Source organism: Perognathus longimembris, chromosome 10 (genome assembly GCF_023159225.1).
Source record: "Perognathus longimembris pacificus isolate PPM17 chromosome 10, ASM2315922v1, whole genome shotgun sequence".
Lineage (NCBI taxonomy): Eukaryota > Metazoa > Chordata > Mammalia > Rodentia > Heteromyidae > Perognathus > Perognathus longimembris.
Window position 1 is genome coordinate 11,689,422 of NC_063170.1, and position 21,186 is coordinate 11,710,607.

The window sequence follows — 21,186 nt, forward strand, 5'->3', positions numbered from 1 at the left end:
AACAATCTATTCATTTGTATAGTCAGTTTCTATTAACTATAATTCTTCATTCTCTATATCCTACTAGAACTATAAAATATGAATGCTGGAAGAGATCTTATTTTTAATAGGTATGCACGTCTTGCAATATTGCATTTTTCCTCACAAGGTCACACAGAGTTAAGGGATATCTGAAATATTTTGCTATATTTCTTTTTCACCACGAGAAATCAAACAATTTCTCTAACTACATACAGAGGATTAGGGACACCTCAAGACTCTCAGGGTGAGCTCACGCCTGGTGGCTCATGCCTGAAATCCTACCTACTCAGGAGATTGAGATATGAGGATTGCAGTTCAAAGCCAGCCCAGGCAGGAAAGTAGGAAAGCCCATGAGATTCTTATCTCCAATTAACAACCAGAAAGCTGGATGGCAGCTGTGGCTCAGAGAGTAGTATAATGCTAGCCCTGAGCCAAAGAGCTCAGAGACAGCACCCTGGCCCTGAGTTCAAGCCCCACCACCACCACCACCACCAACAACAACAACAAAAATGATGCTGACGATATAGCTCAGGGTTTTATGCTTAGTATATACAAGGCCTTGACTTCAATCACTAGCAGCAAAATAAATATAAAGCTATCTAAATATGGCTGAGACTACTTGCCAGATCAGGTTGCCAAAATACAGGTTGGCAGCATTTATTTCTTCACGTTCCAATTTTATAGCTTGTGATTACTATTATTATTCTGTATCCTAAACTGACATTCATAATTATAAAAAGCAATGCTGTAAATGGACAAAATAGATTAAAAAAAATATCTCTGGTAAGCATAGTTTTCAGAGATTAGTCTGCAATTTTTTTTGTATAATTAATATTTTCCCAGAGCCAACTTTTTCCCTAATTACTTTTATGTTTATGGTAAAAATAAATTATGATTATTCTAGAATGTAATTAATACTCTGAAGAAAGAGTATGTACTTATGTTCAGTACTCTAAATCCTCTAAATCCCATTTACTGGCAAGGTAGAGATGGAAGAGTCCAGTTCTAGGACAGTCTGAACCAAAAAGTTAGGAAAATTCCCATCTCAACATACTTTAGGCATGGCCTGTACCTATCATCCCAACTATGCAGAAGGCCAAGGCTATAGACCAGAGGTTCACAGTCCAAGGTTGGCCCTGAGAAAAAGCAAAAGACCCTACCTACAAAAAAAATAACTGAGGGGCTGGGGATATGGCCTAGTGGCAAGAGAGCTTGCCTCGTATACATGAGGCCCTGGGTTCGATTCCCCAGCACCACATATACAGAAAATGGCCAGAAGTGGCACTGTGGCTCAAGCGGCAGAGTGCTAGCCTTGAGCAAAAAGAAGCCTGGGACAGTGCTCAGGCCCTGAGTCCAAGGACCAGGACTGGCAAAAAAAATAAATAAATAAATAACTGAAGGGGCTGGGAATGTGGCCTAGTGGTAGAGTGCTTGTCTATCATGCATGAAGCCCTGGGTTCAATTCCTCAGCACCACATATGCAGAAAAAGCCGCAAGTGGCGCTATGGCTCAAGTGGTAGAGTGCTAGCGTTGAGCAGAAAGAAGCCAGAGACAGTGCTCACGCCTTGAGTTCAAGCTCCAGGACTGGCCAGATAGATAGATAGATAGATAGATAGATAGATAGATAGATAGATAGATAGATAGATAGACAGACAGACAGACAGAGCAAAAATCCTAGCAGGGGGGCATGGCCCAGGAAATAGGGTGCCTGTTTATGAAGTAGCCTTGAGATAAAATCCCAGTACAGGGGGTGCTGGGAATATGGCCTAGTGGTAAAGTGCTCGCCTCATATACATGAAGCCCTGGGTTCAATTCCTCAGTACCACATATATAGAAAAAGCTGGAAGTCGGGCTGGGAATATGGCCTAGTGGCAAGAGTGCTTGCCTCATATACAGGAAACCCTGGGTTTGATTCCTCAGCACCACATATATAGAAAATGGCCAGAAGTGGCGCTGTGACTCAAGTGCCAGAGTGCTAGCCTTGAGCAAAAAGAAGCCAGGGACAGCGCTCAAGCCCTGAGTTCAAGCCCAGGACTGGCAACAACAACAACAAAAAAATCCCAGTACAGGAAAAAAAAAGACCTCATTTCGGGGCTGGGAATATGGCCTAGTGGCAAGAGTGCTTACCTTGTATACATGAAGCCCTGGGTTCAATTCCCCAGCACCACATATATAGAAAACGGCCAGAAGTGGCACTGTGGCTCAAGTGGCAGAGGGCTAGCCTTGAGCAAAAAAAAAAAAAAAAAAGAAGCCAGGGACAGTGCTCAGGCCCTGAGTCCAAGGCCCAGGAATGGCAAAAAAAATACCCCCAAAAACCTAATTTCATCATATGTGTTTGCTGGAGTTTGACCATCACTTGCATGCTTCCATCTTTGCCCTCTGGATCTGCCATTTTCTCTAATGTAATGTTTCTCCATTTTCCTCACCCCATCCACTGCAGACCTCACCACTATCACCTGACCCTAAACACATCACAAGTTACTCAAATCTTTATTTTGTGCTCTCTCAGCATTTATGTATCATTTGTAATGTATAAAACAATTGGATTCAATGCTGTGTAGTTTATTACTATTTAAAACTCTATTTTGGTTACTTCTTAAAAGCAGGGCCTGTGGGACTCAACAGTTACTCAATGTGGTTAATCACATGCAGCCTTGTGTCCAGCATGAGAAACCAGAGAAAGGACACATTAACTGGACAACCTCCAGACAGATGCAACAACACAGAATTTAGAGCAACATCTTCTTGCACTCTACGCCAATCATAACAATAAATCCTGCCAGTTTTAAGACTTGCTAGCTTCTTTAAAAAGGTTTTTTTGTTTTGTTTTTTTTTTTAAAGTATTAGCATGGATTTCTTTTAGTTTAACAGGAAAAAGTAGGGAGAAGTAAAAGAAGAGGAACATTTTCAGCTCCCCATGCAGGAAATGGGAGTGAAAGATTCCATAGACTTGCTCGCCTCTTAATCCAAACTAATCCACCACAGAGGCAGTTCTGAGTAAATCTTGTCTCCAACCCCCTACCAGTGCTGTAACCTTCAGCAAATTATGTAATTTTCCAGGTCTGTTTCTTCATATTTAAAATGAGGGTGGAGCCAGAAACCGTGTGTATAATTGTAGTCCTAGCTACTTGTGAAGTGTGAGGCAGAAGATTATCAGAGTCTGAGTTTGAGGCCAGGGGTTGGGGATATGGCCTAGTGGTAGAGTGCTTGCCTCACATACATGAAGCTCTGGGTTCGATTCCTCAGCCCTACATATATAGAAAAAGCCAGAAGTGGCTCTGTGGCTCAAGAGGTATTAGTGCTAGCCTTGAGCAAAAGGAAGCCAGGGACAGTGCCCAGGCCCTGAGTCCAAGCCCCAGGACTGGCAAAAATAAAAATAAAAAGAGAGAGAGAGTTTGAGGCCAGCAGGGACAACATGGTGAGACGCCATCTCAAAATAATAATAGTAAAAGTTTGATGCCAAACTTTTAACGAGGCTCCTAAAAGTTGTGTATGAATACATACATACACACACCATTTAATATTATAGCCTGTCAATTTTGGTCAATATTATTATCTATTAATAGCTCAATTTAATTTTTTTAATATAGATATAAAAAGGTTAATGTTCTACTGTTACAGTGGACATAAATTTGCCACATTTCATCTGCTGATCTCCATATACTAGAGTGGGCATGTAACCTAGATCTAGATGACAGTGGCTATCATCTTGATAATCCTGAAAGGTCCTAAGAATAGGCAAAGTATAGCTAATTGAAGTCTGAGACTGGTATGTGGGTGCTAGAAGGCTAAAAAATAACAGGAGATGTTAAGTTAGGGCAATATATTCCTAGAACTGCTGGAATCATCTTGGCTGACCATACAGAATTAGACTCTCCACAACAGGAACTGTTGCAGCCAAGATAATTTGAGCCTACTATACCTAAACCTCGCTCCACCTCCAGCCTTAAGAGTTACATGAGGCCACACATTCCTGTTCTGCTTAAATTAGTGTGGTTCAAGTTTCTGAAATAAAATAATTCTACTTAAAGCACCTGCATATGTCTATTTTGATAGACAAAAATATTTTTCCTCCCAATTCAACCTATCTGTGGGATGTAGATGAATAAGGACTGCTATTTTTTGTTACAATGATTGAAAAGAGATAATACAACAATTTTCTACAGATTATGGATATAATATAATCAAAATCCCAAAGGATTTAAGAATGTGAAAACAGGGCTGGGAACATGGCCTAGTGGTAGAGTGCTTGCCTTGCATGCACAAAGCCCTGGGCTCGATTCCTCAGCCCCACATATATAGAAAAAGCCAGAAGTGACACTGGCTCAAGTGGGAGAGCGCTAGCCTTGAGCAAAAAGAAGCTAGGGACAGTGCTCAGACCCTGAGTTCAAGCCCCAGGACTGGCAAAAAAAACCAAAAAAAACCAAAAACGTATAAGCCAGAAATGGTGCTGTGGCTCAAAGTGGTACAGCACCAGCCTTGAACACAAAAGCTCAAGGGCAGTTCTCAGGCCCTGAGTTCAAGTCCCAGTACTGTCACCAAAAAAAATTACCTGGAGAAATAAGTAACTGTAATTCTCTTGGCTGCTATAATCCACTTCAACTACCAGATGTTAAGTGTTAAAGCCATAACACACAGACAGTATGGTATATCATAAAACATCAAAGAGAATATAATAGAAATCCCAAATCAGGCCACACAATATTTTTTCCTTTTTTAATTGCTATTATAAAGGAGATGTACAAAGGAGTTAGTTACATAGTCAGGTAAAGAGTACATATCTTTTTGGATAATGTCATCCCATCCCTTGCTCTCTCCCAGTTTTCCCCTCCCATCCCCATCTACAAGTGGTATAGTTTATTTTCAATATAGTGTCTATTGAGTAAACACTGCTGCATTTGTTCACTCTTTGTTCCTCTATTTCTGTGCCCCCTTTAATCCCCAAAGACAGGTAAAGGAACAAACACGACAAAAAGAAAACAACAAAGAAAAACACACTTGTTCATCAAATACTTTTGAATAAATTTAAACATGTTTGTGCATGTGTGCGCACGCAAGCATTTCAAATCAATGGCCCAGGTCATCCCTGGGGTGCAGAGAGCATGTGTGCTGGGGCCCTCCTCGGCCCTCCTCGCCGCAGACATCACTAATTAAGCACAGCACTCATTCCAGCTGAATCCACCAGATATGGCTTTGCATCTTTCCCCACATGGCCCTCCAGGAAGCCACCACCAATCTATCAGACTCAGCATGCAAGAAGACTGTTTGATGAATAACACTGAGACAATCAGTTAACTATATGGAAAAATAAATAACATTAAATCTCTGCTGCATAGCATATGCCAAAATAAAGTCTACTAAGATTAAAGAGTTAAATGGAAAAATGAAACCCTAAAATGGAAGCTGTTGCAGAAAGTATTCTCAGAAAAGAAAAGCTCTGCGATGAAAGGAAATGGGAGGGGGGGGGTGAGTCCTCTGCACTGACTTAGCTCCTAATGTTTTTGTTTTTGTGTCCGTTCCCCCACCCCACCCCCGTTGGTCATGGGGCCTGGGCACTGTCCTTGAGCAGTTCAGCTCAAGGCTGGCACTCTACCACTTGAGCCACAATGCCACTTCCAGTTTTCTGGTGGTTGATTGGAGATAGGAGTCTCATGGACTTTCCTACCTGGGCTGGCTTCTAACCATGGACCTCAGATCTCAGCCTCCTGAGTAGCTAGAATTATGGGTGTGAGCCACTGGCACCCAGCTGGCTCCTAATGTTTCTAAGTCCAGCTGCTCAGCTCTTTCTGGAGTCCTGAGACCTGGGGTATGGCACCTACATCCTTTCATCTGAACTAGTTAGAATAGGCTCCAGTGTTTTGAAACTCAAAAACCCTTGAAGAAGATAACACAATTTTTCTTTTCTCTTTTTGACAGCTGATCAATTCATTTTACTATCAATATTTTTTGGATTTTCATTCAATGAAAAATTGATGCTACCCATTTTTTTAAGTATAAGGTGTAGCATTTTATGTAAGTGACAGATACATTAAGTTGAAAAACAGAGGTGAGTGTGGTGACACATGCCTGTAACCCCAGCTTTCAATTGGCTGAGGCAGAAGGATCAAGGATAGCTCAGGCTGCATAGCCTAGGCTATATACCAAGACCTTATCTCAAAAGGCACTTAAACAAAAAATATTAAACTCACATCAATTCTCTAGAGGAATTCCAAAGCTCTAGAAAAACAGATGCTTTAAAGAAGAAAGAATATGCTCTCATTCCATGGCACCAGATATAGTATGACTGTCAACTAGATTTTCCTTCTCAAACTCTACACAGCAGGCCCAGATCCATTAAGTGCTTTATGACAAAGCTGAATGGTATGAGTGTTAACACCCATCTTTTATTTTTTTAACCACTGGTAACCATTCCTCTACCATCCTTGGATACAAATCTTGTGGCTAATTCATTCTATTCAATCTGCCACTGTATCCTTTCTTCCTTTAAAAGAAGGGAGCTCAATTTTCCACTCCATTGCCTCTGTAACTTGTGCTCCTATACAGAGGCTCACTGTAGAAACGTTGCCCCAGTCTCAAATCTCTCGGTGCATGGGTAGTCAGATGGAGGCTATCTAGGCAAGAAAAGATCCCCAGTGTATTCTGCTACATTCCCTGGCAAGGAACTCCTGCTTTAAAGGGCTCTTTGAATGTATGTTCCTCTACCCTCATCCCACTACCCCCATCCCTATCACCTCTGGTTTCAATTACTTTTTACTACAACAGCTGTAGCTTTTTCTACCTTTGGTCTTTTCTCTCTGCACTGCATCCAGAGTGTCTGTCCATTGCTGCCAACCTAAAATTCTGTTCCCATCATGTCACTTCCTGGCTCAAAAACAGATTGCATCAGTTCCCATCTCTTCTATCCTTTCAACTCTCCTCCACCCAGTTGGCCTGCTCTTCTCCCTGCACAAATATGTCCTAAGTCCTTCTCAGTTAAAAAAAAAAAAACAACTAAACAACCACAAAAGGAAAATCTCCCCATGACACATCGTTCAATCTAGTCACCACTTTTATGTCTTCTATTTTTGCTGAGCTTTTTAAAGGAGTGGTCTATTCACTACCTTCTGTACCCTGTGGACACAGCTCTTATTTTACATTATTAAATCTGATAGAGTTTTTAAGCTCACAATTTTGCTTTCCTCTAAACTCTTAGCTTTTAGGCTATCACTGCACCATTTTCTCCAAACCCTTCATTATCAGATTCTTTCCCCCCAACTCCCACTTTAAGAGTAGGAGATTTGAGGGCTGGGGATATAGCCTAGTGGCAAGAGTGCCTGCCTCGGATACACGAGGCCCTAGGTTCGATTCCCCAGCACCACATATACAGAAAACAGCCAGAAGCGGCGCTGTGGCTCAAGTGGCAGAGTGCTAGCCTTGAGCGGGAAGAAGCCAGGGACAGTGCTCAGGCCCTGAGTCCAAGGCCCAGGACTGGCCAAAAAAAAAAAAAAAAAAAAGAGTAGGAGATTTGCAACAATCTATCCTCTATTCTTTTGTTCTCTTTTTCATTTGCATGACTCCTGATGACTTCACTCATGCTCCTGGCTTCTATTCTGACCTCACTCGGACATCTCATGAATATTCACCAGCTCTGACAAGTCTCTTGACTACAGACCTGTATTTCCTACCACCTACTGGTCTTTCCCTACAGGATGTCACAGGTGATTCAACTTCAGTATTCAGATTCAACTTCAAATGGAACCTCTCTGGCTTTACTCAAAACTAGGTCCTTCTTGTTCATTTTGGGGTTTTGTTTTTTGAGACAAGGTCTCATTATATAGCACAGGCTGGCCTCAGTATCATAGGTTGTCGTCAAACTTGTCCTCTGCCTCATCCTTGAATGTGCTGCTCTGGGATTGCAGATATGCACCACAATGCCCAACAGGCTGTCTGATTTTATAGCTTTGATCTTTATAGTTTTGTATTTTGATTTATAGTTACTCAGTTACCAAGCCAGAAATCCAGGCATTACCTTCTACTTTTTTCTCTCCTTAAGAAGCCCAATGTTGGGCTGGGAATGTGGCTTAGTGGTAGAGTGCTTGTCTAGCATGCATGAAACACTGGGTTCAATTCCTCAGCACCACACAAACAGAAAAAGCTGGAAGTGGCGCTGTGGCTCAAGTGGTAGAGCACTAGCCTTGAGCAAAAGAAGCTCATGGACAGTGCCCAGGCCCTGAGTTCAAGCCTCAGGACTGGGGTGGAGGGCAGGGGGAGTGGGAGCCCAATGTTTAGATCTGGTCTAACTCATTACAATTTTCAGCTCCATACTATCCTATCTAATTTCTGTATCTTTAGGATAATACAATAGCCTTTTACTGTTTTCCTTACCTTACTTGAGCTCCCATACTACATCTGTCATCCCCAACTTGCTATATCACTCTATCATCTAAAGCACTTTGGCAGCCCCTATTTGATAGTACACTCCCACCAGTAGAAATCTGAGTAAATACTCTCAATAAGTGAGTATTTATTAATGCCTATATATTGTAAAACATGTATAATATGTAGAAATCAAGAAAGAATGAGATAAAGATTAAATCAGTACAAATATCTTGACAAAGTCATTCTATCTTTAGTTACTATGTGACTCAAGGTGCAATATAGTTCTAGGTTAAAACTTATTTTTTATGATAATGTGGGTATATCCCATATTTTAAACTCTTAACAATTTTTCAGACTGACTTCTTTATTTATTTTATTTTTTGGCCAGTCCTGCGGCTTGGACTCAGGGTCTGAGCACTGTCCCTGGCTTCTTTTTGCTCAAGGCTAGCACTCTGCCACTTGAGCCACAGCGCCACTTCTGGCCATTTTCTGTATATGTGGTGCTGGGGAATCGAACCCAGGGCCTCATGTATATGAGGCAAGCACTCTTGCCACTAGGCCATATCCCCAGCCCTAGACTGACTTCTTGACAGACATAATTAACTCACAATGTGACAAAAAGCTCATTTTAGAAGAAATGTCAGTTTTACCTGGGGCTTGAACTTGGGGCCTGGATGCTGTCCCTGAGCTTCTTTTGCTCAAGGCCAGAATACTACCACTTTGAGCCACAGTGCCACTTCTGGTTTTCTGGTGGCTAAGTGAAGATAAGAATCTGATTGGAGGGGCTGGGGATATGGCCTAGTGGCAAGAGTGCTTGCCTCCTATACATGAGGCCCTGGGTTCAATTCCCCAGCACCACATATACAGAAAATGGCCAGAGGGGGCGCTGTGGCTCAAGTGGCAGAGTGCTATCCTTGAGCAAAAAGAAGCCAGGGACAGTGCTCAGGCCCTGAGTCCAAGCCCCAGGACTGGCCAAAAAAAAAAAAAAAAAGAATCTGATTGGAGATAAGAGTCTCATGGCCTTTCCTGCCCAGGCTGGCTTTGAACCATGATCCTCAGATCTCAACCTCTTGAGTAGCTAGGATTACAGGCATGAGCCATCAAGCCTGGCTCCTTTGTTCTTTTTGTCATCGTTTGCCATGTTAGAATTACCTTTGGTCTATGGTGTCTTTGTACAAATACATAAGCTATATGTTCATTTTGTGGAGGTTAGCTAAAAATAGATACTATAACATAAGTCCACTCAATTAGGGTAAAAACCAAACTGTAGTAAGCTGCAATTTGGTAACAGCAAACAAATTAGTAAGATCACCACCACTAACTCCTCTGCTTTATTATGCATCCACTCTTTCCAGGGACACCAGGTTGTACATCCTGTGATGGTACCACCTTTTTAAAGGAGAAGAAATTCAGTGTTGATATTATTTTGAATATGAATAAAGTTCAATTTCTTCTTTTCATGTTGAAAATAAATAAAAACTGCATGCAGTACCCATTGATTGACACTGCATAAAAGGCCTTGATGATCCGCCCTCAGGCCTTTGCTGCCTCCTCTCCTGACACAGACTTTCCATATACTCCTATGCTTTCACGCCCCTAACACAATAAACTGTCTCCTTTACACCTCTCCCTCTGTTGCCAGTACAGTGTGTTCTCACCTCTTTTAAACCACTTACCACAGTCTGCCTAACCATTTCCTTACTAGCCTAAAGGGTGGATTATTTCCAACTTGGATTTCCTAACATTTACCACAACACCTTGTTTGCAGCAAGTACCTGATAAGTACTGACAGAATGAAAAAGGTCTAAATTTCTGTAGCTAGCTTTCAAAATCTTACATTAGTCAAACTCTAATTTATGTACCCAACTTTACTTCTCTTAGTCTCTATCTATTTGCCCTTTACTTCATCTCCTGTCATGTTACACTTATTTTGGCTTTTGCCTAGGCTATCCCCTTAACTTGGATTATTTCCATCTACAGAAAAGCAGTCTTCAAGCTTCAGATCAAGTTCTCCTTTCCTCAGGAAATCATCTCAACTATCCCATCCCCTAACTGAGCACACCTCTCAGTGAACTCTTGAAGAGAAATACAATATACATTTTAGCAATCATTCTCTAGATAGTAATCTTCTCACCCCTATTTCCTCTAGGTTTTTTTGTTTGTTTTTTGCCAGTCCTGGGGCTTGAACTCAGGGTCTGGGCACTGTCCCTGGCGGTTCCTTTAAAACTCAAGGCTAGCACTCTACCACCTGAGCCACAGTACCACTCCCGGCTTTTTCTGTTTATGTGGTACTGAGGAATGGAACCCAGGGCTTCGTGCATACTAGGCAAGCACTCTACCATTAAGCCACATTCCCAGCCCCTTCCACCCCCCCCTCCTTTTGAGACAGGGTCACACTATAAAGCTCAGGCTGACCTCCAGCTAGAGATCTTCCTGCCTCAGACTCCCCAGTCCTTTCTCCCCAAGTCCACTCTTAAGTTCTGTGATGCAGGGACCTTTTTTTCTTTCTTTTTTTTTTGGGTGGGGGGTGGTACTGAAGCTTTAACTCTGGGCCTGGAACTAGCTAGGCAGGCACTCTACCATTGGAGCCACATCACCAACACTGCCGCTTCAGAAGAATTTGATCTCATAGTGCATTACGTCATGATGAGATATACGGGCTGCTAAGATTTTACTGCCAGCTATAGAAGACATTGTAGAGGGGAGAAAGTACTAGATTGAGATTTAGTCCAAATTCTACCACCAATTTGTTAGATTAATCTTATCATTTAGCCTCTCCGATTATTCATTTTTCATGTGAAAGATAAGACTTTACAAAGACTTTGTAAAAACCTAGAGAAGAGATTTCTTCTTGCTAAAAGAAAACATGAAAACTTCTACACTGCAGCTGGTCAGACGGTAATGGGCTATTGTAACTTAAACAGTAGTGTCACTAGAATTAGTATACAACCCTCAACTAATAAAATTTATCTAACTTTAAAAAATTCCAGGGGCTGAGAATATGGCCTAGTGGCAAGAGTGCTTGCCTCGTATACATGAGGCCCTGGGTTCGATTCCTCAGCACCACAAATACAGAAAATGGCCAGGAGGGGCGCTGTGGCTCAGGTGGCAGAGTGCTAGTCTTGATTGGGAAGAAGCCAGGGACAATGCTCAGGCCCTGAGTCCAAGGCCCAGGACTGACCAAAAAAAAAAAAAAAAAAGAAGCCAGGGACAGTGCTCTGGCCCTGAGTTCAAGCCCCAGGACTGGCCAAAAAAAAATCCCAAACCAGGTGGTGGCTCATGCCTATAATCCTAGCTACTCAGGAGGCTGAGTTCTGAGGATCACAGTTCAAAGCCAGCCCAGGCAGGAAAATCTATGAACTCTTAATCCTTTTTTTTTTTTTTTTTTTGGGGGGGGGGTCAGTCGTGGGTCTTGAACTCTGGTCTTGGGCGCTATCCCTGAGCTCTTCAGCTCAAGGCTGGTGCTCTACCACTTGAGCCACAGTGCCACTTCTGATTTTCTGGTGGTTAATTGGAGTTAAGAGTCTCATGAACTTTCCTGCCCAGGCTGGCTTTGAACTTCGATCCTCAGATCTCAGTCACCTGAGTAGCTAGGATTACAGGTGTGAGCCACAGGCACCCAGCTGAGACTCTTATTCTTATCTCCAATTAACCACCAGAAAACCAGAAGTGGTATAATTATTTTCAACATGCCATGTGAAACTGTAAAAAAAATAAAAGAAAACCTGAAGTGGCACTTGTGTCTCAAAGTGGTAGAGCCATACACTGGACAATGATGAAAGTGCATTATATAACTCATGGGTGGAAATGGGAGGGAGGGAATGAGAGAGAATGAGGAAACAGATGACAATGTATGCAAGGAAATTTTCCTACTGGCTGACTTATGTAAAGTAACCCCTCTGTATATCACCTCTTTAATAACAATAAATTTATTCTTTTCATAAGTGGTAGAGCACTAGCCTTGTGCAAAAGAGCTCAGGGACAGTACCCGGCCCTGAGTTCAAGCCTCATGACTGAAAAAAAAAAATCTGTGAAAAATCTGGAGAAATCGAGATCTTCAGGAACTCACTTAGCTTTAGTGAGCCTCAGAGTTTAATCATCAGTATAACAAAAATAAACAGGGGGCTGGGGATCTAGCCTAGTGGCAAGAGTGCCTGCCTCGGATACACGAGGCCCTAGGTTCGATTCCCCAGCACCACATATACAGAAAACGGCCAGAAGCGGCGCTGTGGCTCAAGTGGCAGAGTGCTAGCCTTGAGCGGGAAGAAGCCAGGGACAGTGCTCAGGCCGAGTCCAAGGCCCAGGACTGGCCAAAAACAAAAAAACAAAAATAAACAGTATACTTCAAAGGGCTGCATAAAGATCAGATTAAAAAATACAGATTAAAACTCAGATAATTTTTAGACCCTCATAAAAGCCAAAAGGCATAATATACTATTTAGTGGAAAATGCAAGCAAGAAGAATTGTTATTCAGTTGTTTCTCTCAGTGTGCTGACCTAGCCAAGAACACTGGATCCCTCAGAACATTATCCCTTCACCACAGGCTGTATCTCATCCCTCGTGAACAAAGGCACCTATGTGATCTCAAAGTAGAATGACCTTCATACGGGAAAGACTCATGATCATGAACTATCAGTTGAAGTTATGATCAATTGAGATCAAAGTTTGAGCCTAATTAGGGTGCCTAAAAAAAAAGTTCTTAGAACTTTCATAACTATTAGGATCAACCAACTTCTTATATTTTGGTAATAATCTAGAAAGCATATTTTAGTATGAAGGGAACTCTAAGAAGTATCTGGTTACAAAGATAGCTCCTCAGGCTGAAAATGTGGCCTAGTGGTAGAGTGCTCACCCAGCATGCATGAAGCCCTGGGTTCAATTCCTTAGTACCACATACACAGAAAAAGCAGGAAGTGGGCACTGTGGCTCAAGAGGTAGAGCTAGCCTCAAGCATAAAGAAGCCAGGGACAGTGCTCAGACTTGAGTCCAAGCCCTAAGACTGGCAAAAACAAAACAAAACAAACACACAAGGATAGCTTCTCATATTGTGTCTAATCACACCAGTAAAACAAAAAGATGCTAATTAACAACAAAAATTTTTAAAAAGGCACAGAAACATCCTAACAATGTAGTTGTTCTTTAAGGTAGGTTAATGAGTATGCAAAGTCTTATAAGAACAGGTAAGGGTGAGGGTATATTTCATGGTAGAAAGCATGTTAGGCAAGCATAAGAACCTGGGTTTAGTAGGCAGTACCAAATAGAAGGAAAAGGGGAGGGGAGGGTATGTTTTTCCCAGGAGTCTCTCAGCTTGTCCAATACACTCTGAAGAAAGTAGCAGTGTGGGAATCCAAACCAACTTCCTCAACTTGTCAGCCTAAAAATGTCAGCAGCATTTGTTACAAGTTCCTTGATAAACACAAAAAGCCCCATATTATACACAACACTCAGAATAATCCTGACACTCACAGAATCCTAGATACAAACATTCTTTCCAACAATGAGGTTAAATTTTATGCCAGTCTATTTTCTGTACATAATTTTCTTTTAGTAAATTCAATACTACTACTTTAGATTTATATTTAGGCAATAAGAGATGACTTTTCAACAGTATTCAAGCATGAATTGCTTCAAAAACATTAAGGATCTGGTGTAGTGGCTCAAGTGGTAGAGTGCCTGCCTTAGTACTGCTAAAGAAAAAGAAGTATTTTTCAATATCAAATCTTAAGCTGGACACTTAAACCATCTTCCCTGGAACACTTTTCAATATGTAGCCTAATTGATATTTATTTAGTTAATATTACAGCCTTAAAAATACAAACACCTAGAAACTTTCTAGATCTATTCCGTTGAGCACAAAGGACACAGTACGTTCAACATACTGTATCTAATAGGTGAGTGGAGATACTCTGTTATGCTTACAACCTACATTATTTATACAAGAGGCTATCTAATCTGCATTGCCATAGTATCAATGTTAACAGTCACTAGCCACAACTACAAGTACACACTTCATGTCTTAATGTCTTAGGGTTCTGAGTACTAGTGTGGGGGAAGAGAAATTAGTGTAAAATAAGTGCAAAAATTTAGGAAGGAAAAAATCCCTTGTGCAAGAGATAGAAGAAAAACAGAAAACCTGAAAAAAAAAGTTGCTTGCATCCAAGAAATAGACACTCATTCCTAAGTTGCTCACTTAAACTTGTACCATGTATTTCTTCTCAAGTAAAATGAAGTCTTGAAGTCTTAACAACTTGCCCTCCTGGCTGAATGCATCTTTGTTAACTAACAGCATACCTTTGAGACTAAGTCAGTCCTACTTTTCCTACTCAGACATTTTTCTTGTTGTTCACTGCTATATTCCCAGGGTCTAATGAAGCACCTAACACACAAACTGTCAAATGAACAACAACTCTTTGAGGGAGGTATAAGTACCACCCTAGTCTTACAGATGAAGAAACTGAAGTAACCTACGGGGTTACAAACCACTAGTCAGAGACAAACACATATCTGATCACAAAATCCTTGCTTGTACTTTACCCTTACTGGGCAAAATAACTTATTAGCTATTGTAACTTAGTTATTATAACTCCTAGTTTTTGTGTCTTTCTTGATGGCAGCTCTGTTCTCTCATAAAAGCTCAATTCGCCATGAACCCCTTTGTGCATGTTCTCAGCCTCTAATTCCCTTTATGAACATGTAGCTTTCTATTATGCTGTGCCCTCTTCAAACTTCTATTATAATAGTACTTTAGCCCTTTGCTGTACTTATTTACCTCTCTCATCTCAACTCTAAACTCTCCAAGAGCAGTAATCAAGAATCAAGTATCTTCAAGTGTCTCTAGGCTCATAAGAATTGAAATTGGTGCTAAACATCCTATAGTGCGCTGGACAAGTTCCTACATAAGAATGATCTGACTCTAAATGTGAGTACTACCAAGGATGAGAAACCCTGGATCAGACAAAAAGCAAAAGAATTTCCTTCGTAAATTCTAGGCTGCAGCTCTTCTTCTTTATGCATGGAAGAGCTATTCATTTCTCTGGAACTCAAGAACAATAGGGCGTATAAGATGAAAGGAACCAAGGAAAATATCACAAATGAAACCACAGTCAAAGGGGTTCTATTATTATTCATTTTTTTTGCCAGTCCTGGACCTTGGGGCTCAGGGTCTGAGCACTGTCCCCCGCTACTTTCTGCTCAAGGCTAGCACTCTACCTCTTGAGCCAGTGCCACTTCCTGCTTTTTCTGTGTATGTGGTGCTGAGGAATCAAACCCAGGACTTCATGCATACAAGGTGAGCACTCTACCACTAAGCCACATTCCCAGCTCCCAGGGGTTCTGTTTTCATCTACTCTTATTTTGCATGCTCTAGCTTTGCTGACGTCCCACAATTTGTGAGTGTGTGTGTCTGTGTCTGTGTCTATGGGTGTCTGTGTGTACTGGGCTTGAACTCCAGGCCTTGAGTTCTTGCTTGGCTTTTTTTTTTTTTGGCTCACATTGGCACTCTCCCACTTGAGCCACATCTTCACTTTCAATTTTACTGGTTATCTGCAAGTAAGTCTCAAGATATGTCTGCCCTGGCTGGCTCTGAACTTTGATTCTCAAATCTCAGTCTCCTAAGAGGCTAGGATTATCAGCATGAGCCACTGATACCTAACAGTATTTTACTTTTATAAAAAATGTAATTTTGTTATAATTAAGGTGTTGTATACATTGGTTATCATTGATACATCAGGTAATTTCTTTTCTTTGGTTGTCACATTTGAACTCAGGGCCTAGACACTGTCCCTGAGCTCTTTTGCTCGAGATTAGCACTCTACTACTTTGAACCAATATGAACCAGGGCCACTTCTGGTTTTTGAGTAGTTACTTGGAGATAACAGTCTCACAGGGACTTTCCTGCTGGGGGTTAGCTTCAAGCCACAATCCTCGGATTTCAGCCTCCTGAGTAGCTAGGATTGACAGGCTTGAGCCACTGGCACCTGGCTGAGTACATCTCTTCCTTTGTATAATGTCACCTCCTTTGCTTTCTCCAATTTCCCACTCCTATCCCTGCCCAGAAGTTGTATACTGTAGTTCCTTTTCTACATAGTGTATACTGAATAGCACAATTGCATTTGTTCACCCTTCCTCCCTTCTTTTTTGCATCTCCCAGCTGCCCCATCTAAAAAGAAAAAAAAGGAAAAAGAAAAAAAATACCCCAAAGCAAAAACAAATATCACCAGGACCACCACCAACAGCAACTAGTATTCTACTTTTTTTATCAGTATTTGTACTCAGATAAGTGCTCTGCTCTGTCTCTAGCTAGTTCTATCATGATTTGGATAGGATGCTTTCCTTGGACAAAAGAAAATCACTAACAGGATAAGGTGAGAGAGAGAGAGAGAGAGAGAGAGAGAGAGAGAGAAAGACACTGAATAGATGTTTGATGAGTGAATGAATGGGCAATTTCTACAAATCCTTGAAATTAAAACAAAACAAAACAAAACTTAGCTCAGTTCCTTAACCTCAGGCAACCAGAGACTACAACTTTCCTTGGCATGTGGGTAGCAAGCACATGCCTGAAATTCCCTGCCCACACCACAAAAAGAGCATCACTGTGCTGTGTTAAGGCAAGTTTTTCAAGTTTTCAGACATCTGATGGATGAACAATATAGCCTGCCAATTTAAAAAAAAAGACAAAAAAGGTTGGGGCTTTTGTTTGCTTGGTTTTCTTTGGAGACAGAGTCTATATTGGCCTTGAACTTGAAGTGATCTGCCTTAGTCTCCTCAATAGATGGGACTATGGGTACACAGCTAAACTCTATAAAAAGTGGCCTACCTGGACGAGACAACCCACTCTCAATTATAAATGCTTAACTGGTCCATTAAATTACTGTTTTCAGCGATTTTGTGTTTGAGCAATTTTATTTGTGTTTGCCTTAAAAATGTGACACAGGGTACAAGTGGCTCAAGCCTATAAGCTACTCAGGAGGCTTAGATCTGAGGGTCATGGTTCGAAGCCAGCCTGGACAGGAAAGGCTGTGAGACTCTTATCACCAATAAAGTACAAAAAAAAAAAGCTAGAAGTGGAGCTGTGGCTCAAGTGATAGAGCACTAGCCTGAGCAAAAGATGCTGAAGAACAACTCCAGGCACTGAGTTCAAACCCAGGACTAGTGCAAAAAAAGAAGTAACATCATAAATCCACCATACTGACTTCCCCACACCTTTAGGGACAAAAACTGCTTACCTTATACAAAATGGAAAAATAAAATAGGATCTACGTGTTAGGTAAAAAAGCACTCAACAAATATGTTATTATGCTGCCATCTGTAAGCCTTTCTAAAAGCACATGTGGTCTATTATAGACTAATGAATACGGAGAAGCATTTACTAGATGATTTTCATTTTACTGCTATGAATACCAGGTTCTGTATCTAAACAGAAACTATTTTTGTTTCGTATTCTTAATAGAGTATAAAGGCTTGGATTGTCTATCGCCACTGTATACTATGTAAGCTGTACAAAATTTAATATTCCTGCTCTAAGAATTTATAAGCAAATGCTTACCTAGACCAATTTCAAGGTACATATTCAAAGTAACATTTTTTACACACCTCTAAGCCACAATCTATATTTACACTCCTCTGATTAACACGAATTCCTGAGGTATGTCTAGCCCCACCTAGAAGTGGGATTATAAAATGAATAAGTAGAATACTGTAATGGTGGAACACTGGACTCTCATAATTGGAACACATTAAATTGTTTCCTTACTAATACTTTTCTAAATATTCAAAGGCAGATTTATAAGAAAGTGAAAATTGTGTGGAGGCTAAGGAAGGAAGACCAAGACTGGTCACGCGTGTGCTTAAGCTCATGTGCGCAAGTACACGTACACACACACACACACACACACACACACAGAAGTTAGACTTCTGGTCCCCTACCCCCATCCTCAGTCCTACTCTCTTGTTCTGCCAGGAATCCTTCCTGACTCATCTCTCTGCCAATCTATATCCATCACTTCCCCCAGAGACCTGGCTTAAGATCCAGTTTCTTGAAAAAGCACTCCCTGACTAATCCCATTTCCATCAAATACTTCCTAACTTTGCATTCATCTAGCATATATATATATATATATATATATAATTGGCACTACATAAGCAAGTACTTGATGTTTTTCCTCCCTATAAGCTGTTTTGCATTTCTATCTTTTCTCTAATTAGAGACCAAGTAGAGAGAGCATCTTTTATATTCTCTAATTCAGAACCAGCAAGAAATAAATGCTCCTAGAGTGAGTGAATCACCAGGGAAAGAAAATTGATCACTCAAAAATTTCTCATGTAAGCAACTGACTTTTTCATTTACAATACTCTATCACCTCTGCCCTATATGAGTCCTTGGAGATAAGATTTCATAAATTCGTCATAAGAGATTTAAGACACATCACATACAAACTTAAGGTAAAGAACAATTCTGGCTATTTAAACCTATCTTGTTAATGCACCATCATTTCTCAAGTTTCTGATAAAAAGTCTACTCGTCTTGAAGTAGCGCGCCTGTGAGTGGTTAAGAAGCTGGCACCAGTCTCTTGCAAAAGGGGCAAAACTCTAGTTGGCAGTAAATGTTCAAACACGTGAACCTCCGCTGTTAAACAAGGCTCATTAAGCACACCAACTTGCTGTTTCAGCTCTCTGCCGTCAATGAATTGCTATGATCTCCTTTGGTTATTGTTGAGAGCCAATGATGGGTTAAATTCCCATAAATTAACTAGCGCTTTGGTGGTTTGCCCAAATACACTGCTGGCATCGTGTAGATGATTTTTTTTTTTTTTAAAACAGACTTGCTGGCCAAGGGAGCCAGAGAGGAGTGAAGCGCCAAACCGGCACTTCTGAACAAGCAAAAGAGAGAGAGAGAGAGAGAGAGAGAAAGAAAGAGCGAGCTACAGAAGCAGAGCCCATCCGTGGCCCCGGTAATTCCGAATGTCAGCCGGTCCCTCCAAGAAGGAGTGAGCTTCAGATCCGGCAGGTTTGTTTGTTTGTTTTTCTTCTTTTTTGTTTATTTTCCGCCCTCTTTTTAAATCTCAGCGCAGTCTCCCTTTAGGGGCTGCAAGCCTCACTTCGGCGGCTGCCCAACTTTTTCTTGCAAGGAGCATCAGTTTTTCCACACTCGGAGCCCAGGAAAGAAAGAAAAGAAAAGGGGAAGGGGATGTGCGGGGTGAGGCGGACAGAAACCCGCTCAACCCTGCGAACGGGACGGGACGGCAGGAACAAAGTGCGCGCCTGCGAGCCCGGGCCCCTCCGCGGCCCGCCGGGCCCCCGCGCGGCCCCCCGGGCCCCGCTCACCCTCCAGCAGCACCTCCTTGCCCGCGCGCTTCAGCGCCTGCACGGCCTGGTCGTGAGTGGCCTGGCGCAGGTCCGTGCCGTTCACCGACAGGATGGCGTCGCCCAGCCGCAGCGCCCGGCTCTGGTCCGCCGCCAGCCCCGGGAAGATCTTGGAGATGAGGATCGGCATCCGGTTCTCGCGGCCGCCCTTGATGCTGATGCCCAGGCCGCCCGCCTCCTGCTTCACCACTCGCACCCGGCGCACGGGCGGCGAAGCGCCCGCCTCGCCCGCGGGACCCCGCGGCGGCGCGGGCGGACTCGGCGGCCCCAGGCCTCGGCTCGGGCTCCCGGGCAGCGAGTCGCCCGCGCCGCCGCCGTTCGGGAGGCCGTTGAAAGCCGCCGGCGGCCCCAGCGTCGGCTCGGGCTCGGCCGCCGCGGCGTCGCCCGTCAGGCTCAGGCTCTCCCCGCTCAGCTCGGCCACCACTCGGACCCAGCGCTCCCTCAGGAGCAGCTCCACGAGCCCCGCTTTGGTAGCCCGCGTCCACACCGCCATGGCCGGCCCGGCTCCCGCAGACGCCGCGGCTACCCTCATTCCAGTCAGGCAGCCTCGGCGCTTCCCCCTTCCCGCCGAGGGGGCGGGGGCGGGCCACGCCCCTTCTCGTTAAATATTCATGAGTGGCACGCCCACCTCCCGGAGGGGCGGAGCCGGGCCGGCGAGGCGGCTTCCGGGAGGTGAAGTTCTCTCGGCTCCCCTGATAGCTTGAGCACTGCATTTCTTTGGTTTCCCCAGGACCCTTCCAGCTCCTGACCTTTTACCACGAGAGCTGTCCGGGCACGGAAAGCAAGACCAAGTTTGGCGAAGCGCTTTGCAAGCCTGCAGGACTGGGTGGCACTTCCGACTCTTGCATTGATTGGGCCGTTCCTTGCGAACTGAGAACACAGCCCTGGGGTTAGGGCTTCCGCGGAGATTAGCTAAGAGATGTGGTCTAGTGGGAAAGGAAGACACAGAAGCAACAATCTACGTGTGATACTCTGTGGTTAAGAGGCAAAGGCTTCCAAAACAGAATCAAAAGAATATTTGCTTAGACCTAGGTTTAGCTTCACTGAAAATGGAGGAAATTGCAGAAGGCAAAACATGAGCCAAAGGTCCAGAGGCATGAATCCAAGACTGTCACCCTGCTTTGAAATCACCTGTACACTTACTTGCAACTTAGAGAGGACCGTGTCTTTCAGCCATAATAGGCAGGCCTCAAAGCTACTTGTAACATGATACTTTTGGAGTTCTCCAGAGAAACAGACCAATAGGATAGATAGGTGGTATGATTGGCCACAAGATGATGAAGACTAAATCCCACAATCGGCCATCTGTAAGCTAGAGCCTCAGGAAAGTTGGTTAATGTGCTTTGAATCCAACCAGAGGAGACCAATGATGGAAGTCTAGACCTGAAGGCCTGAGAAGGGGATGTAATCCTGGTACAAGTCACAAGGAGAAGCAAGAGCATCAA

General features: G+C 42.9%; 1 protein-coding gene across 2 annotated transcripts in view; it reads right to left on the reverse strand.

Annotated features, from left to right (window-relative positions):
• Sntb2 (syntrophin beta 2) overlaps window positions 1-20,299 on the reverse strand; it is an 82,385-nt gene extending 62,086 nt beyond the window's left edge. The window contains exon 1 of one of the 2 annotated variants that reach the window (XR_007212284.1): window positions 19,703-20,292. Coding sequence is in view for 1 of the 2 variants with exons in the window: in XM_048355238.1 (XP_048211195.1) it covers window positions 19,703-20,273 (571 nt within the window). In the remaining variant the exon portion in view is untranslated. Of the gene's footprint in view, window positions 1-19,702 lie in introns of both variants that reach the window. The other variant, XM_048355238.1, reaches the window with a different exon arrangement.
• Window positions 20,300-21,186: the final 887 nt, after the last annotated feature.